This window comes from Hypanus sabinus, chromosome 1 (assembly GCF_030144855.1).
Source record: "Hypanus sabinus isolate sHypSab1 chromosome 1, sHypSab1.hap1, whole genome shotgun sequence".
Lineage (NCBI taxonomy): Eukaryota > Metazoa > Chordata > Chondrichthyes > Myliobatiformes > Dasyatidae > Hypanus > Hypanus sabinus.
Window position 1 is genome coordinate 174,725,709 of NC_082706.1, and position 23,795 is coordinate 174,749,503.

General features: G+C 39.3%; 1 protein-coding gene across 5 annotated transcripts in view; it reads right to left on the reverse strand.

The window, feature by feature from the left end:
* The window catches only part of unm_hu7910 (un-named hu7910), a 192,980-nt gene extending 170,462 nt beyond the window's left edge, over positions 1–22,518 (reverse strand). For all 5 annotated transcript variants that reach the window (XM_059981769.1, XM_059981779.1, XM_059981753.1 and 2 more), the window contains exon 1: positions 22,293–22,518. In XM_059981769.1, coding sequence (XP_059837752.1) covers positions 22,293–22,350 — 58 coding nt within the window. In that variant the 5' untranslated portion in view covers positions 22,351–22,518. The remainder of the gene's footprint in view (positions 1–22,292) is intronic.
* Between the last annotated feature and the right edge of the window lie 1,277 nt (positions 22,519–23,795).

The following is a 23,795-nucleotide window of genomic DNA, read 5'->3' on the forward strand; positions in this document are numbered from 1 at the left end:
AAAAGTGATGCAGGAACAGAGACGCTCAAGCATATATCCAGTATAAACCTTTGATCCATATGAAAAGCCTTCTGGTAAAAGTGTTACATAACATGCTGGAGGAACTCAGCAGGGCAGGCAGCACCTATGGAAACGAGAAACCAGCTGACGTTTCAGGCTGAGACCCTTCATCACAGCAAGGATCCCAGGATCCTGATGAAGGGTCTCGGCCCAAAATGTCGACTTTACTCTTTTCCATGTGTACTGCCTGGCCTGCTGAGTTCCTTGACCATTTCATGTGTGTTGTTTGGATTTCCAGCATCTGCAGGTTTGTAGTAAAAGTGTTATTTTGTATTTATACTATTTATTTAGCTTATGGTTATGCTAACCCTTGGGAAAATGTGGTCAGGTCCCAGCAGGAACATCTGCACCTGCACCTCATGTTTCAGCATATCAAGAAGAAATGTAACTGGATCTAGCTAAGGAAAGGCTCTGTTCTGTAGATACGTTAGAGAATTTGGTTCTGTTCTCACTAAGCAAACAGATCATTAAAGGAGAAAGAGGAGCTTAAAATAATTCTGGACAATGAGGAAAATTTTTTCCAGTCAAAGTAATGAATGTACTCAGCAATTGTGACAAACATTATGCTAATGGCCTCTCATTCACTGGTTAGTTGTTAAAATCCAAATTCAGTTAGTTCTCATGTGCATAAGTAAGAGCATGCAGAGATGCAATGAAAGGCTTACCTGCAACAGCATCACAAGTACATAGTATCACAAGTACCATTCACAAGAAAAACATTAATTATACTTTTTAAACAATTAAGAACACAATTAGAACAAAAAAAATAATTTTAGTGCCATATTAGAGGCCTGCTTTCAGGCAAATACCTCTTCCTGTACAAATGCCTGACACAAAACCACCAGCAGCATCAAGGACGTGTATACAGAAACGTGGCAGGCAGGAGGAAGCCAGCAACATTGAGAAATTTTTAAAGGTTATGGTACTAAGATATCTGACCATTCTGAAATTAACAACGTAATTAAAGACTTTTACCTTAAGTTGTATCAGTCTGACTTCTTCAGATGATACCTATAGGAATGCTTTTTTCAGTAATATCAATATTCCTACATTGTCTGCTGATAACCTAACACAGTTAGATCAGCATATTTCCAATGAAGAAGTGGCTGAGTGCTTTACATTCTGATAAGACCCCAGGACCTGATGGCTTTCCTGGGGAGTTTTATAAAACTTCCACTACGTTACTTACACCTTATTTATTCTCTGTTTTATCAGAGTCCCTTAAATCAGGTAAACTCCCTCAATCTTTTTATGAAGCTTTTATTTCTCTTATTCTTAAAAAAATAAAAATCCAGCTGAATGTTCTTCATACAGACTGATTTCTTTATCAAATGTTGATGCAAAAATTTTATCCAAAATCTTAGCTCAGACTTGAAAATATTTTACCATCTATTACATCACATGACCAGACAGGATTCATTAAAAATCGTTACTCAATTTTAATATACTTCAGTTATTGAATGTGATTCACCATCCAAAAAAAAAATCAGTGTATATTATCCTTAGATGCAGAAAAAGCCTTCGATAGGATTGAGTGGAATTATCTTTTTAAGACCTTAGAAAAGTTTAATTTTGGGCCTAATTTTATTCATTGGGTTAAATTAATCTACGATTAATCTACAGTAGCAGCAGTCTCCTACCGCTCAGGTTATTACTAACTCCCAAATTTCTAAGCCCTTTAAATTACAGTGGGGAACTAGACAAGGTTGCCCTCTTAGTCCTTTTTTGCTTTAGCTATAGAACCCTTAGTAATTGCATTTCGAGAATCTAAGGACATTTCTGGTATACTAAGGGGAGGTATGACTTATAAAATTTCATTATATGTTGATGATATTTTACTTTTTATCTCTAACACTGAAACTTCTTTACCTTCGGTTCTTTCTTTAATTTCCCAGTTTAGTTCTTTTTCAGGATATAAGCTGAACCTACACAAAAGTGAGCTATTTCCTTTAAATGACCCAATGTCATCAAATGCCAAATTTCTGCTTGAAGTTGTTATAAGTCAATTTACATATCTAGGTGTAACAATTACTAAAAACTTCAAGAATTTATTTAAAGAAAACTTAAACCTCTTATTGAATTATGTGAAAAAGACACTTTCTAAATGGTCCCCTCTTTCTTTAACCCTAATTGGCCGAATTAATTTGATTAAAATGAAGATTCTTCCTAAATTTTTATATCTTTTTCAGGCTTTACCTATTTTTATTCCTAAGACCTACTTTGATTCTTTAGATTCAATATTAACATCTTATATTTGGAATAATAAACAAGCTTGTTTAAGTAATGTTTACCTACAAAGAAATAAAGAGACGGGTGGATTAGCCCCACCCAATTTTAGGTTTTACTACTGGGCTGCCAATATAAGGAATATTACTTTCTGGTCCTATTATATTTATCGTAAAGATTGCCCATCATGGGTCTCCTTGGAAGTTAATTCTGTAAAAAATTCCTCTATTGTCTCTCTTCTTGGATCATACTCTTTCAGCAAATAAAAAAACAGATAACATAATTGTTAAGCAAACTTTAAGGATTTGGGTTCAATTTAGGACATTTTTTGGTTTAGCGAATTTTTCATTATCATCTCCCATTCTCCTTAATTTTTTTTAAATCCCTTCCATGACAGACAAAATCTTTAAGGATTGGGATGAACTAGGTATTAAGTGTTTTTGGGACCTGTTTATCTCAGGATCTCTTGCTTCATTTGACCAATTGTCAAATAAATTTGCACTCCCAAAAACACATTTTTACAGATACCTTCAAATTAGAGATTTCCTACGTTTCCATTTAACTACTTTTCCTATAGGTCCTGATAAAAATCTCCTGTACAATCTTTTAAATTTAAAACCTTTTGTTAATGATTCTATTACTGGTATCTATAACTTGTTGATTGATTCTAGACAAGACTTTTTAGATAAAATAAAAAAAGCCTGGGAGAATGACCTAAATTGTCAGATTTCTGATGATAGATGGAATAAAATTCTTAAAAGGGTTAATAATTCATCTCTCTGTGCTCGTCATTCTCTTCTACAATTTAAAGTGGTTAATAGAGCTTACATTTCTAAACAGAAGCTGTCCAGTTCTTACCCGAATGTTTCTCCACTTTGTAATAAATGCAACTCTGCTGATGCCTCTTTAATTCATGTTTTGGTTTTGCCCTAAAATTGAAAAGTTTTGGCGGGAAGTATTTCATACCTTCTCACAACTTTTTAGTTGTGATTTAGGTCCAATTTGACCCAAATCCCCTTACTGCCTTGTTTGGTATTATTGCAAATGAAGATACAACTTTAAATACTCCTAACCTACAGGTTTAGTTTTTACCTCTCTTTTAGCAAGAAGAGCAATCTTGCTTAAATGGAAGGAGTCTACCCCTCCTACACATCTTCAATGGCTACGCGATATTATGTCTTATTTAAATTTAGAAAAGATCCGCTGCTCAGTCTTAAATTCGAAACAATCTTTTTATGGTACCTGGGGACCTTTCCTAAATTACTTTTCCAATTTATAAAGCTTAACAGTGCACAGACTTTTATGTATATTTTTATCTTCTCTTCTTAAGTGAATATGGTTTTTTTTTCTAATTATCCATTATCATCCATCAGCTTTTTTCTTTGGTAGTTGGTTGACTTTTTTTTATATAAAAAAAGGCATTGGCGTTTCCATAACAGGCCGGGATGCAGCCTGTCAATATACTCTCCACAATACATCAATAAAAGTTCGTCAAAGTTTTTGATGTCACGCCAAACCTTCGCAAACTACAAAGGAAGAAGAGGCACTGTTGTGCTTTCTTCAATAATTAAGTATGCAAAGATGCATACATCAGGATGTTCTTTATAGATTATAACTTGACATTAAAACCATCATCCCCTCAAAACTAATCAGTTAACTCCAAGACCAGGGACACGATACCCCCTTGTGCAATTAGATCCTGGATTTTCTCACTTGTAGACGTCAGTCAGTTTGATTAGACAAAAACATCTCCACAATCTCCATCAGCACAGGAGCACCATAGGGATGTGTACTCCCAACTGCTCTACACCTATGACTATTTGGCCAAGTACAGCTCCAACACCATATTCAAGTTTGTTGATGACACCACTTTTAGGGGCTCTACGAAAGGTGATCATGAATCAGCATACAGGAGGAAGAATGAAAATTTGGCTGAGTGGTGTAATAACAACAACCTTTCAACTCGCTATCAGTAAGACCAAAGAACTGATAATAGACTTCAGGAGAGGGAAACAGAGGTCCATGAGCCAGTAATCATCAGAGGATCAGAGGTGGAGAGGGTTAGTAACTTTAAATTCCTGGGTGTCACTATCTCAAAATTGCTAAGAAATCACAACAGTACCTCAACTTCCGCAGAAGTCTGCGGTGATTCAGCATTTCATCAAAAACCTTGGCAAACTTCTGTAGATGTGTGGGAAAGCATGCTGACTGGCTGCATTACGGCCTGGTATGGGAAGACCAATGCCTTTTGAGTAGAAAATCCTACAAAAGCTGCTGAATTCCGCCTGGTATATCACAGGTAAAACCCTCCCAACCACTGACCCCATCTACGTGAAATGCTGCCATAGAAAAGCAGCGTCAAAGAGCCTCGCCACCCAGGCCATGGTCTTTTCTGACTGCTGCCATCAGGCAGAAGCCACAAGTACCTCACGACTCACACCAACAGGTTCAAGAACAGTTACTACCCCTCAATTATCAGGCTCTTAAACAAAAGGGGATACCTACACTCATTTAAGGACTCTTTTATCTTGTTGTTTCATGCTTTTTATTTATTACCATTTATTTATTATCTGTATTTGCTCAGTTTACTTACAGTTCCTGATGTTTAGTTACTGTTCTACAGATTGGCTAAATACTTCCACAGAAAAAGAATCTCAGGGTTGTATGAGGTGACGTGTGTACTCTAATAATAAATTTTACTTTGAATTGTGAATAATTACACTACTGGGCCCAGGACAATGATAACACCAAGGAATTTAAAGTTGTTGCCCCTTTCCATCTTTGGATTTCCAATGAGGAATGACTCATAGACCTTTGGTTTCTTCCTCCTGACGTCAATAAACAGATCCTTGTTCACGCCGACATTAAGTGACAGGTTGTTGCTGTGGCACCAGTCAGCCAAATTTTCAATCTCCCTCTTTATACTGATTTGTCAACATTTTTGACCAGAATCAGGTTTATTATCAATTGCATGTGATGTGATTTGTAAACTTAGCAGCAGCAGTTCAATGTAATACATAATATAGAAAAGAAAAAGTAAATCAATTACAGTAAATGTATATTGAATAGATTAAAAAACATACAAAAAACAGAAACAGTGCATTATTTTAAAGAAAGTGAGCTCACGTCCAAGGGTTCAATGTTCATTTAGGAATCTGATGACAGAGGGGAAAAAGCTATTCCTGAATCACTGAGTGTGTGCCTTCAAGCTTCTGTACCTCCTACTTGATGGTAAAAGTGAGAAAAGGGTATGCCCTGGGCGCTGGAGATCCTTAATAATGGACGCTGCCTTTCTGAGACACCATTCCTTGAAGATGTCCTGGGTACTTTGTAGGCTAGTACCCAAGATGGAGTTGACTAGATTTACAACCCTCTGCAGCTTCTTTCAGTCCTGTACAATAGCCCCTCCCTATCAGACAGTGATGCAGCTTGTCAGAGTGCTCTCCACGATACAACTATACAAGTTTTTGAGTATTTGTTGACATGCCAAATCGCTTCAAACTCCTAATGAAGTATAGCCACTTTCTTGTCTTCTTTATAACTACATTAATATGTTGGGACGAGGTTAGATCCTCAGAGATCTTGACACCTAGGAACTAGGTGCTCAATCCCTCCACTTCTAATGGAGGATTGGTATGTATTCCTTCATCTTACCCTTCCTGAAGTCCATAATCAGCTCTTTAGTTTTACTGACGTTGATTGCCAGGTTGTTGCTGCAGCACCATTCCACTAGTTGGTATGTCTCACTCTGGGCACCCTCTCATCACCACCTGAGTTTATACCAACAATGGTTGTATCATCAGCAAATTTATAGATGGTATTTGAGCTATCCCTAGCCATGTGCATATTGTTATGTCCACAGCCCCCTCCTTTGTGAGAATCGCAAGAGCACTAGTTGGAGGGGGGTTAGTAGACCCAGGAAATGGGAGAGAGACATGCCGGATGCCTTGTTCCCCGGTGATGCAAATTAACGCGACATTGACCATTGTCTCCTGGAGACCACGTTTGTGGATTTTGGACTACGCTATGTGCAAGCCCTCGGGCAAAGTGGGCTGGATGAGAGAGAGATTGCATCATCCCAACCTGATTGATATCTGAGACCCCGTGAGGTATAAGAGGGTCTGGGGGAACAACGCCTTCATACACACCAGAAGAAACGCTAACGATCCCGTAGTAGCGGGAAGCCATTTGAAGGAAGCCACGTGCGTTTGATTCAGTGGCTGGAACCACGGAAAACAGCTTTTAACTAACAACGGGGAAGCCCGCTCCCCCGATTCAATGGATTTGCTTCATAAAAGACCCGAGCAAGTTTCTTTTCTCACAAATCTCTCTCACTCTCCATCAAGTGAAAACCCAGCGGTCCCCAGAGGCTGAAGCCTGCAGGAACTGAGTGACTTTTATATTTCCATCGGACAATATATTATCCCCTAGACAAACGATCGAGCTGTTTCTTATTGATGGTTATTATTAGACCCACGCTTTTAGATTGAGTAGTGACGACGTATATTATCTGAATGTTTGTATTAATCTTATTTTTGTGCCCCTTTATAAATAAAGACTTGTAAAAATAGTACCATCAGACTTCAACGGACCTCTCTATCTTTGCTGGTAAGTGACCTAGTTACAGGGTATGTAACAATATAGAGAGTAGGGCAGTGGGCTAAGCACACATCCCTGAAGTGCGCCAGTGTTGATTGTCAGTGAGGAGATGTTATCACCAATCCGCACAGATTGTGGTCTTCCAGTTAGGAAATCAAGGATCCAATTGCAAAAGGAAGTACAACGGCCCAGGTTCTGCAACTTCTCAATTAGGATTGTCGGAACGATGGTATTAACTGCTGAGCTATAACGATGGTGTTATCAACAAACTTAAGTATGGCGCTGGAGTGGTGATCAGTCATAAAGCAAGTACAGCAGGGGGCTAAGTACACAGCTTTTTGGTGCACCTGTGCTGAGGAGATTATGGAGGAGATGTTGTTGCCAATCTGAACTGACTGGGGTCTGCAAGTGAGGAAATCCTGGATGCAGCTGCACAATGGAGGTAATGAGGCCGAGGTCTTAAAGCTTATTGGTTAGTTTTGAGGGAATGATGGTATTGAATGCCAAGCTGTAGTCCATACAGGGCATCTACACACAGGTTATCATGCCTCTTTTGGGAAAGGGTTTTTAAGTTGGTGCAGAACATTCTTAGTTTAGTAAGGTAACTGAGGAATAAATTAATAGCTTGGATATGCAAATCAGTCAGGGAAGCTCTGTAGTTATAAAGTCATACATAACATGAAAAGGCCCTTTTTGGTTTACGTGGTCCAACATCTAATAGCAGAGATCTTAGAATCTAAGGAAGATCACAATCCAGATTGCTGACGAAAGGAATGGCCTAATTAATATATGTAATGTAGTTTCCTCTCTCTCCATACTTGGCTAGTAACATTTGAAGCACACCAGGTAGCAATAATTACTCACTTAACAGAAAACACTGAGCAATGCACTAACTGCACTCAAGTTGAAATTTTAGTTTTAAATATACAGTGGAATCATGAAAAATCAGAGAAGACTAAACATGGAAACACAAGAGACTGCAGATGCTAGAATCTGGAGCAAAAGAGTGAGCTGTTGGAGGAACTCAGTGGATGAAGCTGCCTCAGCAGAGGGAAATGGACAGATAATTGTTCAGGTCTCACTACAGATGCTGCCTAACACATCAAGTTCTTCCAGCAGTTCAATTTTACATACTATGTTAAAACATATTATCCTATAAAAACTGTAAACAGGAAACCTTACTAACAAAAACCGAATCACTACCCATGTGTCTTTTCCAAAAATTTGTATTTAATATTCAAAAATTATTTAAGAATGCATTCATGCAAAGTTCAGCACAAAATATACCTGGCTTAAAATCTTAATTAAGTTCATGAATTAAAACAAGTACCAACTTCACCACAACCAAAATATTAGCAATGCTACACAAAAAAAACTAAAGCCAAGAAACTTGAAAATAAAAATAACACATCACTTCATGTTTCAGTTAATTAACAGAACAACTTCATAACAAACACTTGCATTTCCGTTCAAGCAGGCTTTACTTGTGCAGGGCTTGCAAGGTTCTCAGAAAACACAGGGAGAGAAAAAGCACAGCAACAGAAAAAAAGGCAGCATGCAGGCACACAAATTCACCTCCAACATTCATAGCTATGAATACTAAACACCAACAGTAAAAATAATAAAACTCAACTACATGCCATTCTCAGATTACCAGTCATAGTCTTCGCTAGGAAGGCACACAACTCCAGATGAGCTTGTAGCAGTGTTGATGCACAGGTTCTGTGCCAAGATGAAGAATCAATAATTAAAAACTAAAATACTTAATAACCACACTGTTATTAGGCAAAATGATTACATAGTTTATCGGTATATTTACATCAATATGAAACCCATGTTTCATGAGTGCCAAGGTCAAATACAATATCATTCAGGATACATTTGTTCAGTGAAATACCAAACTGTCAGCATTAATTAGTGAAAGCGAATTTCTCCCATGGTTCTAAGTCATCCAGTTAGAAAAATAATTACTTGATCCTCATCACCAAATACCATTTGACCACTATAGATTTTAAATATTTAGGTGCTCCTCATCACAAGGGAAAAATAATGTTCAACTCACTAACCATACCAAAAGATCTTGTTGTTAAATTCATCCCAACTTTGAAAGCTAGACAGATACCCTCTAATGACTGCGATCCAAAAGGATTAAAGTTGATGATTTGTGCTGTATACCTCAGGCTATAAGCTGCTCAGAGTCACATGCAATAGAGTGCATATCTCTAGACAAGTTAGACTTGTTGGTTAAATTGTCAGATACAAGTAAATATTTCTCAGCAAAAAAATATGCATAGCCAAAAAGGGAATCATAAAGGCTCCATTTAAGATTTTAAATGAAAAAGATGTTTTGCCACTGAGACTGCTCTTGACAATTTGTTAGTTTTAAAACAAAATTAATTATTTCAAAAGGATAGATAAGCAGGAATTTTAAAAACTCTGTATTGTCTTGTATAATTTACGCTCCTTGTGCACATGAAAATAAACTCAACATGATTTGAATACAAACGATCATGGGATTCAAATTCCAAAACCTAATTATGCAAATAAATAGTACAAATGTCAGGTGACCTGCAATTCAGTGAAATTAAAGATCAGCATTTCCACATGTATCTGCTGAATGATAAAAGATTGCTAATGAAAATGCTCTCCACGTGGCTCCTCTTAAAAGGAAAACTGCACATGAACACCCTTCTCTCATGTCAGCCAATATCACAAGAAACAAGAAGTGAGCTGGTGTTGTGCAGCATGCAGCATACCCTTCTGCAAACCAAGTAGGCAATGTAGCTCAATATTAAATACAGAGGAAGACTAGCATGATACTGTGGCCACTATGTACAGTATGGATACTATCTACAGTGAACACTAGCATTTTAAGTTTTGTCAGCTATAGTTACCTTTTCTATTTCAATGGCAATCATTCATTATACATACCTGTACTTGTATCTACCTCTCGACTCTTGTATTCAAATGATTCAACCCGTTTAATATTAAAAAGCCCAGCACCCAGAAAATGTATATAAAAATTGGTCACCAGACATTTAAAGAGTCTCTTTCTGTGATCTACCATTCCATCTTTTTGTTCTCAACCAGCCATTCGTCATTTACGCATTTCATTCCAATCATTCAGTTGTTAAGATTACCCATCTTTCAAAGATACAATGCTCTCTGCTGCTCTTTCATACTAACCTAGATTTGAATTACTAAGTCAGTAGAGCCATTGAAGAGTAAGGGAAGGGAAATCATCTTTGACAAACCTACTGGAGCTTTGAGTTTGTAACTAGTAAAATAGTGAACAGAACAAATGGATGTGATATATTTCAATTTGCAGAGGCCTTTGATGAACTTTGTCATGATGGGTTTGTGTGTAAAATTAAACCCATGTAAGAGTAGAGATTATACTGGGTAACAGACAGAAATCAAAGTAGGAACAACTGGACTTCCTTGGGTTAGCTGCTGGTGACAAACTAGAGTACCAAAGGTATCAGTGATTGAATTCCAGCCTTTCATAGTGATTTGAATGAAGGAACAAAACACGATATTTTTAAATTTGCCAACAATACAAAATTGGCTGGGAATGCAAATTAAGAGAGACAAATTCATTTTCTCCATCACTGAACTGTTCCCACAATCTATGGACTCATTTTCAAGGATTGTTCATCTCATGCTCTAAATATTGATTGCTTATTTATTATTTCCTTTTTTTGTATTTGTACAGTACCTGTATGTTGTTTTTGCACATCTGTTGTCCACCCTGTTGAGTGCAGTCTTTCATTGATTCTATTATGGAGATTAGGTCTTTTAAAATCACAACTTTAAGTTTTTTTGACTAATAAATAAAGCTTATATTTTACATACCTGAATACTTAATCAGGAATTTAATATGGCAACTCAGTAACAAATAGCATTGACTTGCAATGTCTGCACCTTACTAGAAAATTTAAAGTGTTATTCATTGCACTGAACTTACTTAGTGGCCTCATCTAAAGTCACCTGAAATGCATTTATAATAGAATGCATAATACAAGTGTCCACAGACTCAGAGTTATTTTAATACAGCTTTATAGAAAAGTAATTGAAACATAAATTGGATGCAGCCGTGGTATTGAGAGAGAATAACAGAACAATAGGAATGATTTACAGCAATGACAATGTTTCCTGTGGATCAGAGCTTGGCTCCATCAACCCATCACATGTACAGAATAGTTGCAGAGGAAATTTACAAGAATGCTGCGAGTACAAGGGATTTTAGTTATGTAGAGAGACTGGAAATTACCCCTCAGAGCAGTGATACTAAATGCAAATGTTTAAAATTCTAAACAGCATTAATTAATGGATGGAAGATACTTCACAGTTATACAACATGGAAACTGGCTCTTTGGCCCAACTCATCCAAGTGAATCCCATCTGCCTGCATATGGCCCACATCCCTATAAACTAGGGGTTCCCAACTGTTTATATGCCATGGACCCTGGCCAATAACCAAGGGATCTGTGGACCCCAGGAGGTAATAATGACGTTTCAGGCCGACGTTTCCCTCCTGATGAAGGGTTTCGGCCCAAAACGTCATTATTACCTCCTCCCATAGGTGCTGTCTGGCCTGCTGAGTTCTGCCAGCATTTGTGTTTTTTGTTTTGTAAATGTACTGCTTCTTCCACTTCCCCATAGGTCATTAATAGAAGAACATCAATTTTATAATACTAAGAGGCATATTTTACAGTGTACCACCATTCTGCATGATAAAAGCAAGTTTGAGTGTGGCTTCCAAAAATGAATTGTAAGTATATTTGAAAAGGAAAACTACTACAATCTTGAAAGAATAGTGGAAGATTGATTGGATAGTTCTTTCAAAGATCCTATGCAGGCAGAAATGAACAACTGTATAACCTCCTCTGGAGCAATGATTGCTTGTATAAACAATGGGAAGAAATGTCAAGGACTTGAACTGATCTGGTGACAAAATTCTTTAGAGTAGGAAAAGCCAAGAGAAAATGAATGCTTTATTTTACTATGAAGATTATTCATGATCACAAAAGTCAGGACAAAGACAGGATTTCTGAGATGAAGGGAAACATCTCTGAAGAAAACTTAAGAAAAATAGTTAGATGAGACAGATACACATTTATTATGACACAGGCAGCAATTTGCGGACATCAGAAGAGCAATCACATCATTCAACTGCTCTGTATCCCTGCAATTTATTCTCTCTTACTTGATCCTTTTGTCACTTATTTATACGAAAGGGCAATTTGCAGTGGCCAATTAACTTACCAGCACATCTTTAGGATTGGGAGGAAGCCAGAATATCCAGGAACCTGTGGTAAGAATGTACAATCTCAAAAGAGACAAGGTTCCAGACAAGCAACTAATCCAGCTGAGAGGCAGCACAGCTACAATGTTCTGCCCTTCAAAATGAGCAAGATCATTACATCCTTTAAAGGAAATCTGAATCAACATTTAGAGTCAAGGACTGCAGTGAAATAGTAGAGCACACTAATCTGTTCCAGTAGAGTTGGTACAAACATCTGTCCAAAGTCACCTCTAGTACTTTAAATTTCATCTACTATGATGAACCACAACATCATATTGGAAACACGAGGAAATCTGAAGATGCTGGAAATTCAAACAACAACAACACACAAAATGCTGGTGGAACACAGCAGGCCAGGAAGCATCTATAGGGAGAAGCGCTGTCGACGTTTTGGGCTGAGACCCTTCGTCAAGACTAACTGAAAGGAAAGATAGTAAGAAATTTGAAAGTAGTGGGGGGAGGGGAAGAGGGGGAAACGCGAAATGATAGGAGAAGACCAGAGGGGGTGGAATGAAGCTAAGAGCTGGAAAGGTGATTGGCGTCTCTTATTACCTTTCCTTTCAGTTAGTCCTGACGAAGGGTCTCGGCCCGAAACGTCGATAACGCTTCTCCCTATAGATGCTGCCTGGCCTGCTGTGTTCCATCAGCATTTTGTGATAATATTGGAAATTTCACTGGATGATCATAAAGCATAAGAGCAGAATTAGGCCAATTGGTCCATCAAATCTTCTTCACTATTCGATCATGGCTAATTTATTTTCCCTCTCAACCACATTCTCCTGCCTTCTCCCTGTAACCTTTCAAGGTTCAAGTATCCCCTGCAAAGTGTATTCTGCATTACATTATCTAGAAAGACAAAAAATATTTGCCTATAAATGTTCATCATTAAAAAAGTGTATTTGGTCAGCATAATGTATTAGGCACATTTTAAAAGCAGCTGACTGTGCATTTCATAAATTCCTTAAGACCATTAGATACAGGAGCAGAATTAGGCCATTTGGCCCATCCAGTCTGCTCCACCATTTCATCATGGCCGATACATTTTTCCTCTCTGCCCAATCTCCCGCTTCCCCCACCTCCTGCCCGAACATCCTCATGTCCTGACCAATGAAGAATCTATCAGCCACTGCTTTAAATATAATATACATAAACACTTGGTGTACATAGCTGCCAGTGCCAATGAATTCCACAGATGCATCTCTCTGGCTAAAGAAATTTCTTGTAATTTCCATTCTAAAAGAATGCCCCTTCCCCCATTTTGAGGCTACGTCCTCTGGTCTTAGACACTCCCACTATTGGAAACATCCTCTCCACATCCACTCTACTAAGGCCTTTCATCATTCAATAAGTTTCAATTAGATCACCCCAATGCATTCTTCTAAGTTCCAGTGAATACAGGCCCAGAGCCATCAAACACTCTTCTTACGACAAGCCATTTAATCCAAGAATCATTTTCATGAACCTCCTTTGAACTCTCTCCAGTTTCATAACAACATCCTTTCTAAGATGAGGAGCCCAAAACTGCACAGTATTCCAAGTGAGGCCTAACCATGCTTTATAAAGTCTCAACATTACATCCTTGCTTTTATATTCTTGTTCTCTGAAGTTAATGTTAACATTGCATTTGCCTTCCTCACCACAGACTCAGCCTGCAAATTAACCTTTCGGGTAACCTGCACAAGGACTCCCAAGTCCCTTTGCACCTCAGTTTTTGTATTTTATCTCCATTTAGAAAATAGTCAACCCTTTCATTTCTTCTACCAAAGTACATGACAATACATTCACTAACACTGTATTCCATCTACCACTTATTTGCCCTTTCCAAACAGTCTGTCCTTCTGTAGCCTCCCTATTTCCTCAAAACTACTTATGCCTCGACCCATCTTCATATAATCTGCAAACTGTGCAACAAAGCCATCAATTCCATCACATAAATCATTGACATATAACACAAAAAGAATCTGCCCTAACACAGATTCCTGTGGAACACTACTAGTCACCAGCAGCCAGTCTGAAAATACTCCCGTTATTCCCACTCCTTGCCTCCTGCCACTAAGCCACTGCTTTTTTTCATGCTAGGCTCTTTCCTGTAATACCACGGGCTCATAGCTTGTTAAGCAGCCTCATGTGTAGCACCTTGTCAAAGGCAGTCTGAAAATCCAAGTACATATCAGCTGATTCTCCTTTGTCTATCCTGCTTGTTATTTCTTCAAACAATTCCAACAGGTTTGTTAGGCAAGATTTTCCCTTAAGGAAACCATGCTGACTATTTTATCTTGTGCCACCAAGTAACCCGAAATCACATCCTTAACAAATGACTCCAACACCTTCCCAACCACTTAGGTTTGACTAACGACCTAAAATTTTCTTTCTTCCACCTCTTTCCCTTCCTGAAGAGTGGAGTGACACTTGCAATTTTCCAATTGCCAGAACCATTCCACAAACTAATGATTCTTGAAAGATCATTACTAATGCCTCCACAATCTCTTCAGGCACCTTTGTCAGAACCCTGGGGTGTACACCATCTGGTCCAGGTAACTTATCTATCTTCAGACCGTTCAGTTTCCCAAGAACCGTCTCTCTAGTAATGATAACTTCACACACTTCATGACCCCAGACACCTGGATCTTCCATCATATTGCTAGCATCTTACACAGTGAAGACTGATGGGAAGTACCCATTAAGTTTTTTCTGCCATTTTATTATCCCCCATCACTACTTCTCCAGCATAATCTTCCAGCGGTCCAATATCCACTCTCACCTTTTTTTTTTAAACACTTTAAGTATTTGAAGAAACTTTTGGCATCCTCATTAATATCACCGGCTATCTACTTTGCCATTCTATCTTTACCTCCTTAATGACTTTTTTAGTTGCCTTCTGTTGGTATTTAAAGACTTCCCAATCCCCCACCTTCTTACTAATTTTTGCTCTATTATATGCCCTCTTCGACTTATATATTGCCTTTGACTTCTCTTTTCTCTTGTTAGGCAAGGTTGTCTCATCAGAATACTTCTTCCTCTTTGGGATGTATATATCTTCTTAATTGCTTCCAGAAATTCCAGCCATTGCTGCTCTGCTGTCATCCCTGCCAGTGTTCTTTTCCAAACAATTCTGGCCAACTCCTCTCTCATGCCTCTAATTCTCTTTACTCCATTATGATGATGATATGTCTGACTTTAGCTTCTCCTTCTCACATCTCAGGGTGAATTCAATCATATTATGATCACTTTCTCCTAAGGGTTCTTTTACCTTAAGCTCTCTATTTTGGTTCATTGCGCAACAGCCAATCCAGAACAACTGATCCTCCAGTGGGCTGCCATCTCGTAGGCTTTCTAGAAATTCCCCCTCTTGGGATCCCACACCAAATTGATTTCCCCAATCTATCTGCATATTGAAATTCCCCGTGACAACTGTAACATTGCCCTTTTGACATGCATTTTCTATACCCAATTATAACTTGTAGACCACATCCTTACTACTGTTTGGAGGTCTGTACAGAACTCCCATCAGTGTCTTTCCACCCTTGCGGTTCCTCAGCTCTATCCATAATGATTCAACACTTTCCGACCCCATGTAATCCCTTCCTAATGATTTAATTTCATTCTTTACCCACAGAGCCACGTCACCCCCTCTGCCTACCCGCCTGTCCGTTCAATATAATGTGTATCCTCAGACATTAAGCTCCCAGCTATAATCTTCTTTCAGCCATGATTCAGTGATGCCTACATCATAATTGCCAATCTGTAACTGTGCTACAAGTTCACCAGCCTTATTCCATATACTGCACACATTCAAATATAATACCTTTAGTCCTGTATTCAGCTCTTTTGATTTTGTTCACCTTTTACGTTGCAACTCATGCTGTTGACTTGCTTTGCTTTCTAAAAGCTTAAGTCAGAATTTGTTTCTAAATGGTTCACCAGGGCATTTCTGTTCTCTTTCCTATATAATTGCTTCAAAATAATTCCTATGTTAAAATGAAACATGTTTAGAAGAACTTAACCACTGCATTTTGTCTTTTTCATCATTTTTTTATATATTCTTTGTGAAACTATTTTAACAAGTTAGTTTCAATTCTCCAAATAGAGTATTTCAATACACAATCTGGAATTACTCTGATATAGGGGACAAAAAAAAACCTTCACCAGAAAACAGAAGAATTGGCCATTTCAAAGAAAAAGCAGCTTATTGTATGTGCCCAACATCAGTTGCCTTCCCCATTCTCTGAAACACCCATTGATGCAATGCAGCTGATTTTCCTTCGATAAATTCTACGAGAGAAGTCATTAATTAAATATGTTTGTAAATTCAAAAAAACAAAATTAAATATGAAACCTGCTCATTTTGGTCTACATCCCCATTGAAATTACCAATCCTACAAAACACAATGCCCTGGTATATGATAACCCAATGCTCAAAGATCCAGAATTGATTAGAGAGCTTAACGTAAAACAACCCTTAGGAGAAAGCGATCATAATTCACCCTAAAATTTTTTTAAGGAGAAGCTAAAGTCAGATGTATCAGTATTACAGTGGAGTAAAGGGAATTACAGAGGCCCAAGAGAGAAGTTGGCCAGAACTGATCGAAATAGAACTCTGGCACGGATGATAGCACAGCGGCAACGTCTGGAATTTCTGGAAGCAATTCGGAAGGTACAGGATATACACATCCCCAAAGGCAAGATGACACAACCATGGCTAAAAAGAGAAGTCAAAGCCAACATAAAAGCCGAAGAAAGAACATACAATAGATCAAAAATTAGTGGGAAGCTTTTAAAAACCAACAAAAAGCAACTGAAAAATCATGTTGAAGTGTCATTTTTAAGATAGGATACACAAGTATGCCAGATAACAAAGGATACCAAATGTTTCTCCATTTACAGAAAGTTTAAAGAGAGACACGAGTGGATATTAGACCACTGGAAAACAAAGTTGAATAGTTAGTAATAGTGAACAACGAACTAGCAGAGGAACTTAATTATTTTGCAATTCTTCACTGTGAAAGACGAGATCAATCTGGTTTAAGTTTCAGGCATTAGAGGGTATGAAGTGTTTGATGCTACCATTACTAGAGAGAAGATTCTTGGAAAACTAAAGGTAGACAAATCACCTGGTCCAGATGGTGTACACCCCAGAGTTCTCAAAGAGATAGCTGAAGAGATTGTGGAGGTATTCATAATGGTCTTTCAGGAATCACTAGATTCTGGAATGGTTCTGGAAGGCTGGAAAATTGCAAATGTCGCTCCACTCTTCAAGAAGGGAGAGAGGCAGAAGAAAGGAAACTATAGACTCAACAGTTGGGAAGATGTTGGGAGTCGATTATTAAGGCTGAGGCCTCAGGGTACTTAGAGGCACATGATAAAATAGCTGTAGTCAGCACTGTTTCCCTCAGGGGAAAATCTTGCCTGATAAATCTGATGGAATCCTTTAAAGAAGTAATAAGCATGACAGACAAAGGAGAATCAGTTGATTTTCAGAAGGCCCTTGACAAGGCGGAACAAGGTGCTTAACAAGCTATGAGTCGATTAGGAAGGTTTCTGGCATGGATAAAGCTGTGGATGGCTGGAAGCAAACAAAGTGAAAATAAAGGGAGAATTTTCTGACTGGCTGCCAGTGACTAACGGTGTTCCACAGGGGACTGTGTTGGGACCGATTCTTTTTAAGTAATATGTCAATGATTTGTTTGATGAAATGGATGGCTTTGTTGACGTTTGCAGACGATATGAAGATAGGTGGAGGGGAGGGTACTTTTGAAAAAAATAGAGAGGCTACAGGAGGACTTAAACAGATAAGGAAAATGGACAAAGAAAGGGTAGTTGGAATACAGTGTTGGGAGTGTATGGTCATGCACTGTGTTAGAAGCAAAAGTATATACTTTTTCTAAATGGAGAGAAAATTAAAAAAACTGAGGCGCAAAAGGATTTAGGAGTCCTTGCACAGGATTCCCTAAAGGTTAATTTGCAGTTTGAGTCTATGATAAGGAAGTCAAATGTGATGTTAGCATTCATTTCAAGAGAACTAGAATATAAAAGCAAGGATGCAATGATGAGACTTTATAAAGCACTGGTGAGGCCTCACTTGGGAGTATCATCAGCAGGCTTGGGCCTCTTTCTTAGAAAGGATGTGTGAAACTGAAGAGGTTCACAAAAATGATTTCAGGATTGAATGGCTCATCGTATGAGGAGCATCTGATGGCTCTGGAACTGTATTCACTAGAATTTAGAAGAATGAAGGGTGACCTCATTGAGACCTATCAAACGGTGAAAGGCCTTGACAGAGTGGGTGTGAAGAGGATGTTTCCTATGGTGGGAGAGCCCAAGACCAGAGCCTCAGAATAGAGAAGTGTCCTTTTAGAACAGAGATAAGGGGAAAATTTCTTTAGCCAGTGGGTAATGAATCTGTGGAATTCTTTGGCACAGACAGCAGTGGAGGCCAAGTCTTTAAAAATATTGGAGGCCAAGTCTTTAAAAATATTGAAGGCCAAGGTTGGTAGATTCTTGATGGGTCAGAGAGTGAAGGGAAAGTCTTAAATTCAGCAGTTTTACACCCTTAATTTGCTGCTACAGTATTAAAGTGGATACATGCCAACAGATTCCTTCAGACCTCTAACTTCATTCTGAAAAATCCAAGCTAATAAAATGATGCACCATTCTAAATTTAAAATGAAATTTGCATAAATAGAAATACTTTCCAATGTTACTATTCTGATGGAAAATACAGACCTCCAATTTATTCTATAACAGTAAGAAACCAGCTGAATAATAGTGAAATAGATTTGTTTTCAAATGCAAGATAGTAACTATCCTTTAAATCAGATTGCTGCTAGATTACTACCACAAATTTGAATCACTGTAATCTTATTCATGAGCTGATCATGCACTAGATAAGAGCATAAGACATAGAAGCAAATAGTCATCCAGCTCATCTAGACTTCTCCGCCATTCCACTGTGGCTCATTTATTATCCCTCCCTGTCACTTTTGGGGCCCTTATTAATCAAGAATCTGTCAACCCCCACTTAAAACATACCCAATTATGTTACCCTATGGCAACAAATTCCACAGATTCATTACCACCTAGCCAAAGAAATTCTTCCTCATATATGTTCGAAATGGGTATCCTTGTATTCTGAGGTTGTGCCGTCTGGTCCTAGGCTCCCCCACAACAGGAAACATCCTCTCCAAATCTTTCAATGTTTCAATAAGATCCCTTCTTATTCTTCCAAACTCTAGCAAGTACAGGCCTGAAGCCATCAAACGTCCCTTGTATGTTAACACTCTCATTCCTGGGATCCTTCTTGTGAACCTCCTCTGGGCCCTCTACAACACCAGCACATCCTTTCTTCGTTAAGGGGCACGAAACTGCTCACAATACTCCAAGTACAGTCTGACTAATGCCTTATACAGTCGGCCCTCCATATCCACGGGTTACGCATCAGCGGATTCAACCAACCGCGGATCAGGATTGGAAAAAAAACCCATAAGTTCTCTCTCCAGCACTTGCAGTTTGAGCATGTACAAACTTTTTGTCTTGTCATTATTCCTTAAACAACACAGTATAACAACTATCTACATAGCATTTACATTGTATTAGGTTTTATAAGTAATCTAGAGATTATTTAAAGTATACGGGAGGATGTGTGTGGGTTATGTGCAAATACTATGCCATTTTATACACAGGACTTGAGCATCTGGTATCCATGGGGCGGGGGGAGGTCCCGGAACCAAACCCCCACAGATTCGGAGGGCCGACTGTAATGCAGAGTCTTTACATCTTGCTTTTATATTCTAGTCCTCTCAAAATGACTGCTAACATCATTTTTGCCTTCCTTAACATCAAATCAACTTGCAAGTTAATCTGAGAATCCTGCACGAGAACTCCCTACTCCCAATATGAGACTCCTAGCACACAATAAAGTATTCTAGTTTTAATTCCCAAATCTCGACACAAAATTATCTGCACAAAATGTTAGATCATTTTTTCTGTACAGTAAAAGAATTGACAAGTTCAGATAGATATAAAAGTATCACCTTAACTTCAACATTTAGCTCATTTCTAACTACCTTCTTGCTTAAAAAGAACACCAAAACCACTTCTAGTGCAAGGAAAATGAACAGGAAAAAAAAATCAATTATTGAGCAGGATTATATTTGCAGAAATGTCATCCTGCATTTCTGATGAAGGATGCAGGATGATGCATCCGCTGTAAATGCTACAACTAGAATTTAGAACATTTTGTGCAAAATCTAAATTGTCAGGTTTACATGGGGGGGGGGGGGGGGGTTGCTAGCAATAAAAAGGAATCATTAAACTTCCATTATTGCAACTATTGCAATTTGTGAAAACTCACCAGAACAACATAACAAACTTTTGACATTCTTAATCAAAAGAAAACGTAATTGCCACAGTGGCAGATTCCCTGGGCTAGTTCTGGGGATGACAAGTTTGCTCCAAGAGATAGATTAGGCCTGTAACCACTGGAATTTAGAAGAATGTCAAGTGATCTCACTGGATCTTACAAAAGGCTCCAAAGTGTAGATGCAGGTAGATAATCTTCCCTGACTGAAACATATAGAACCATGAGCCCAATACTGATTAAATGATAGGCCACTTTAGGACTACTTTTCCAAGCAGTAATTGGTGAATTCTCTGCTCGATGGTTGTGAGCCTCAATCACTGAGTCTAGTCAAAATTAACATTGATAAGATTCCTGAATAGTTAAGAACACAAAGGGGATAACAGAGGGTATAGCACTGAAGTGGAATATCAATCATGTTGAATGGTGAAGCAGACTGAAGAACAGACAGCCTACTCTCACTCAAAGTTCTTGTGTTCAAGTGACAAAGGCTTCAGTTGGAACTGATTTCCATTCTCCTAAATAAGGCTGGAGCGGCAGGCAAATTCAGTTTTTGAGTTTAGTGGATTGCAGAAGAAGAGAACAGGTCAGGAAAGAACTCTTACTGTGAGTAACAGAGGATGGAAGCAGGGCAGAAGAATTTAACTCTGAAGCATCTGGTGAAAGTATGCTGACAAAGGGAGGTAAAGACACTGGCAGAATATTAAAGAGAGAAGGCAAAGCAGACTGCAGGGGGCAATACTCAAGGAAATTGTGCTCCAAGATTTTATGCAAGTACTTTTTGTTAACGGTATTTTAATTATATGCAGGCCTCCCAAATCAGCACTGCAAGATTTAGGTAATATTCTTTCAGAGCAGGGGTCCCAACCTGAGGTCCACAGTCTCCTGAGTTAATGGTAAGACTCCAGGGCATAAAATGGTTAGAAACCCCTGTTTTAGATGTACCCCACCACAGCTTTAAATTCCTTCACCCTGCATCACAGTGGTTTCTCAGGATAGCTTGCAAAAGGGTATCCTGGAACAAAACCTTGCTTCAAGACTTGTGAGAAAGAATAAATCACAGGATTACAGAAAAATAAGGCGGAATGGAATTGATGGTGTTCCCTCTGCAGGGAAGTGGCAGCAAATTGCCTCTTTATATCTCACAAGTATGAAGGAACTAATGAATGCTGCTTAAAATAGCAAATAATCACCCCAATGCTCAGTACATGATTCAAACCACGTAATTCAAAGACTGGCGAAAATTGAACACAACTTCAACCCCACAGCAGCACATAAAACAAGAAACTTCAAACAAACTATTAAATAATCTTAAAGAACGGATGCACAATGGACCCACCCACCCCAAAACAGCAAGTCCTACCAAAATATGAAACCAATGCAGTTAGGTAGAAATTGCAGTATGTTTTCAACCAATACCAGACATTAAACCTTTACAGGAAAAAGGTGCCTTTCGCCTCGAGGAAAGACCAAAGATCGATCTGACTGAGGTTCAGGCAAATCCTGTATGAAAAGCAAGCAATAGTACAACACACAGTGCACCAACCTACAGCGCACAGGTAAATAGAGAAGGTGCGTTAGAAAACGTGCAAACGCTCCCCACGTAATAACGCTATGGGAAGGCGGGCCAGTTTTGTGCCCATTCCCTCCGTGCCCGCCTGTCCCATGGCATCCTGCTCCTTATCAGGAGTTAGCCATCAGCATCGGCTCCAGACTGCAAGCGCTCTCCCCCGGCCCTCTCACCTTTCTTCGATCCCGCAGAGCTCGATCTGCTGTTGCTGGCTTTATTCTTCGACACCATGGCTTGCTCGATTGAAATTTAAAACGCGTGCAAAACAAAAGAAGAAATCAATGGAAAATAACCACCCTTCACCCGCTTCCTCGTCTCAACATTAACCAAACTTCCAACACCCTTCGAAGGTTGGAGCACGGCTGCAACCTAATCCCGGCAACGATCTCGTTAATTGACGTCAAAACGGTCCAATCAGCGATAGGACTCTCGGCGGTGATTGGATGGTAGCCTTTTATGCCCGGCCCACTCCCCCCCCCACGGGGGGGCGGGACTACTGTGCTATCAAGGTAGAGTGAGGCGCAGCGCGCGCCGAGCGAACGTGGCAACATGGAAGCGGCGAAGGCTCGCGAGAGCTTCGGCGGGCTGTCCGTCCGTCCGCCCGTCCGCCCGTCCGCCCGGTGTCGGTCACCTGCTGTTCGCATCTCGGATCACCTCAGTCGCTCTGAGCGGGGTCGCCCACCCCGTGACGGCGGCGCTCGGGGGTTGATGAGCTCCGTTCTCTTTGCAGGCGGGGCTGCTTCTGCCTCCACACATCAGACCGATTTCACCGAATATGCCAGTGATGTTAGACTTCGATTCTGATTCCGGTTCACTCTGTCTTCTCGGGTGGATTTTGGATGATTGTTGGCAAGGGATTCCCACCTCAGTCACTTGCATCATAAAAAAAACACAAAGGTAGATAAATCCTCGGGGTCTGACTACGTGCGTGCTCAGACTTTGTGGGAGCTAGTGGAAAACGTAAATTGGTTTATTATTGTTATATATACCGAGGTATAGCAAATATATTTTACACTCCATGCATACAGTTCATTACACGAGTTCATTGAGGTAGCAGAACTATAAAAAAGTTAGTTTAATTTGTCAAGTGTACATCAAAACATAAAGTCAAAGGTCCTGATGAAGGGTCTCGGCCGGAAACGTCGACAGCACTTCTCCCTATAGATGCTGCCTGGCCTGCTGTGTTCTACCAGCATTTTGTGTGTGTTGTTGTTTGAATTTCCAGCATCTGCAGATTTCCTCGTGTTTGCTAAGTAAAAGGCATAATTTGCGTCATCGTGTTGTGATGTACTGGGGACAAACAACAAGTGTCATCACGCCAACGTAGCATGCCCACAACTCACTAACCTTAACCATACCTCTTAAGTATGTGTGAAGAAGCCGGAGAGTACATCAACTCGTCGCAGACAGTGATGGGAGTCGATCAGAGAACGAGGGCGCTGTAAAGCGATTGCGCTAAATATTGCACTTTTAAGCCAAATGAAAACAGAATGCAGAATAAAGTACGGAGAAAGTGCGGTGCAGGCAGACAATAAGGTGCAATGCCATAATGAGATAGACAGTGAAGTCTAGGGGAGGCTTTCACTCCAATGGGATCTTAGTGGGGGCTTCCATTGGAGTGGAATTATTGAAGCCCTTGCAGAAATATTTCCATCATTAGCCACAGGTGAAGTTCT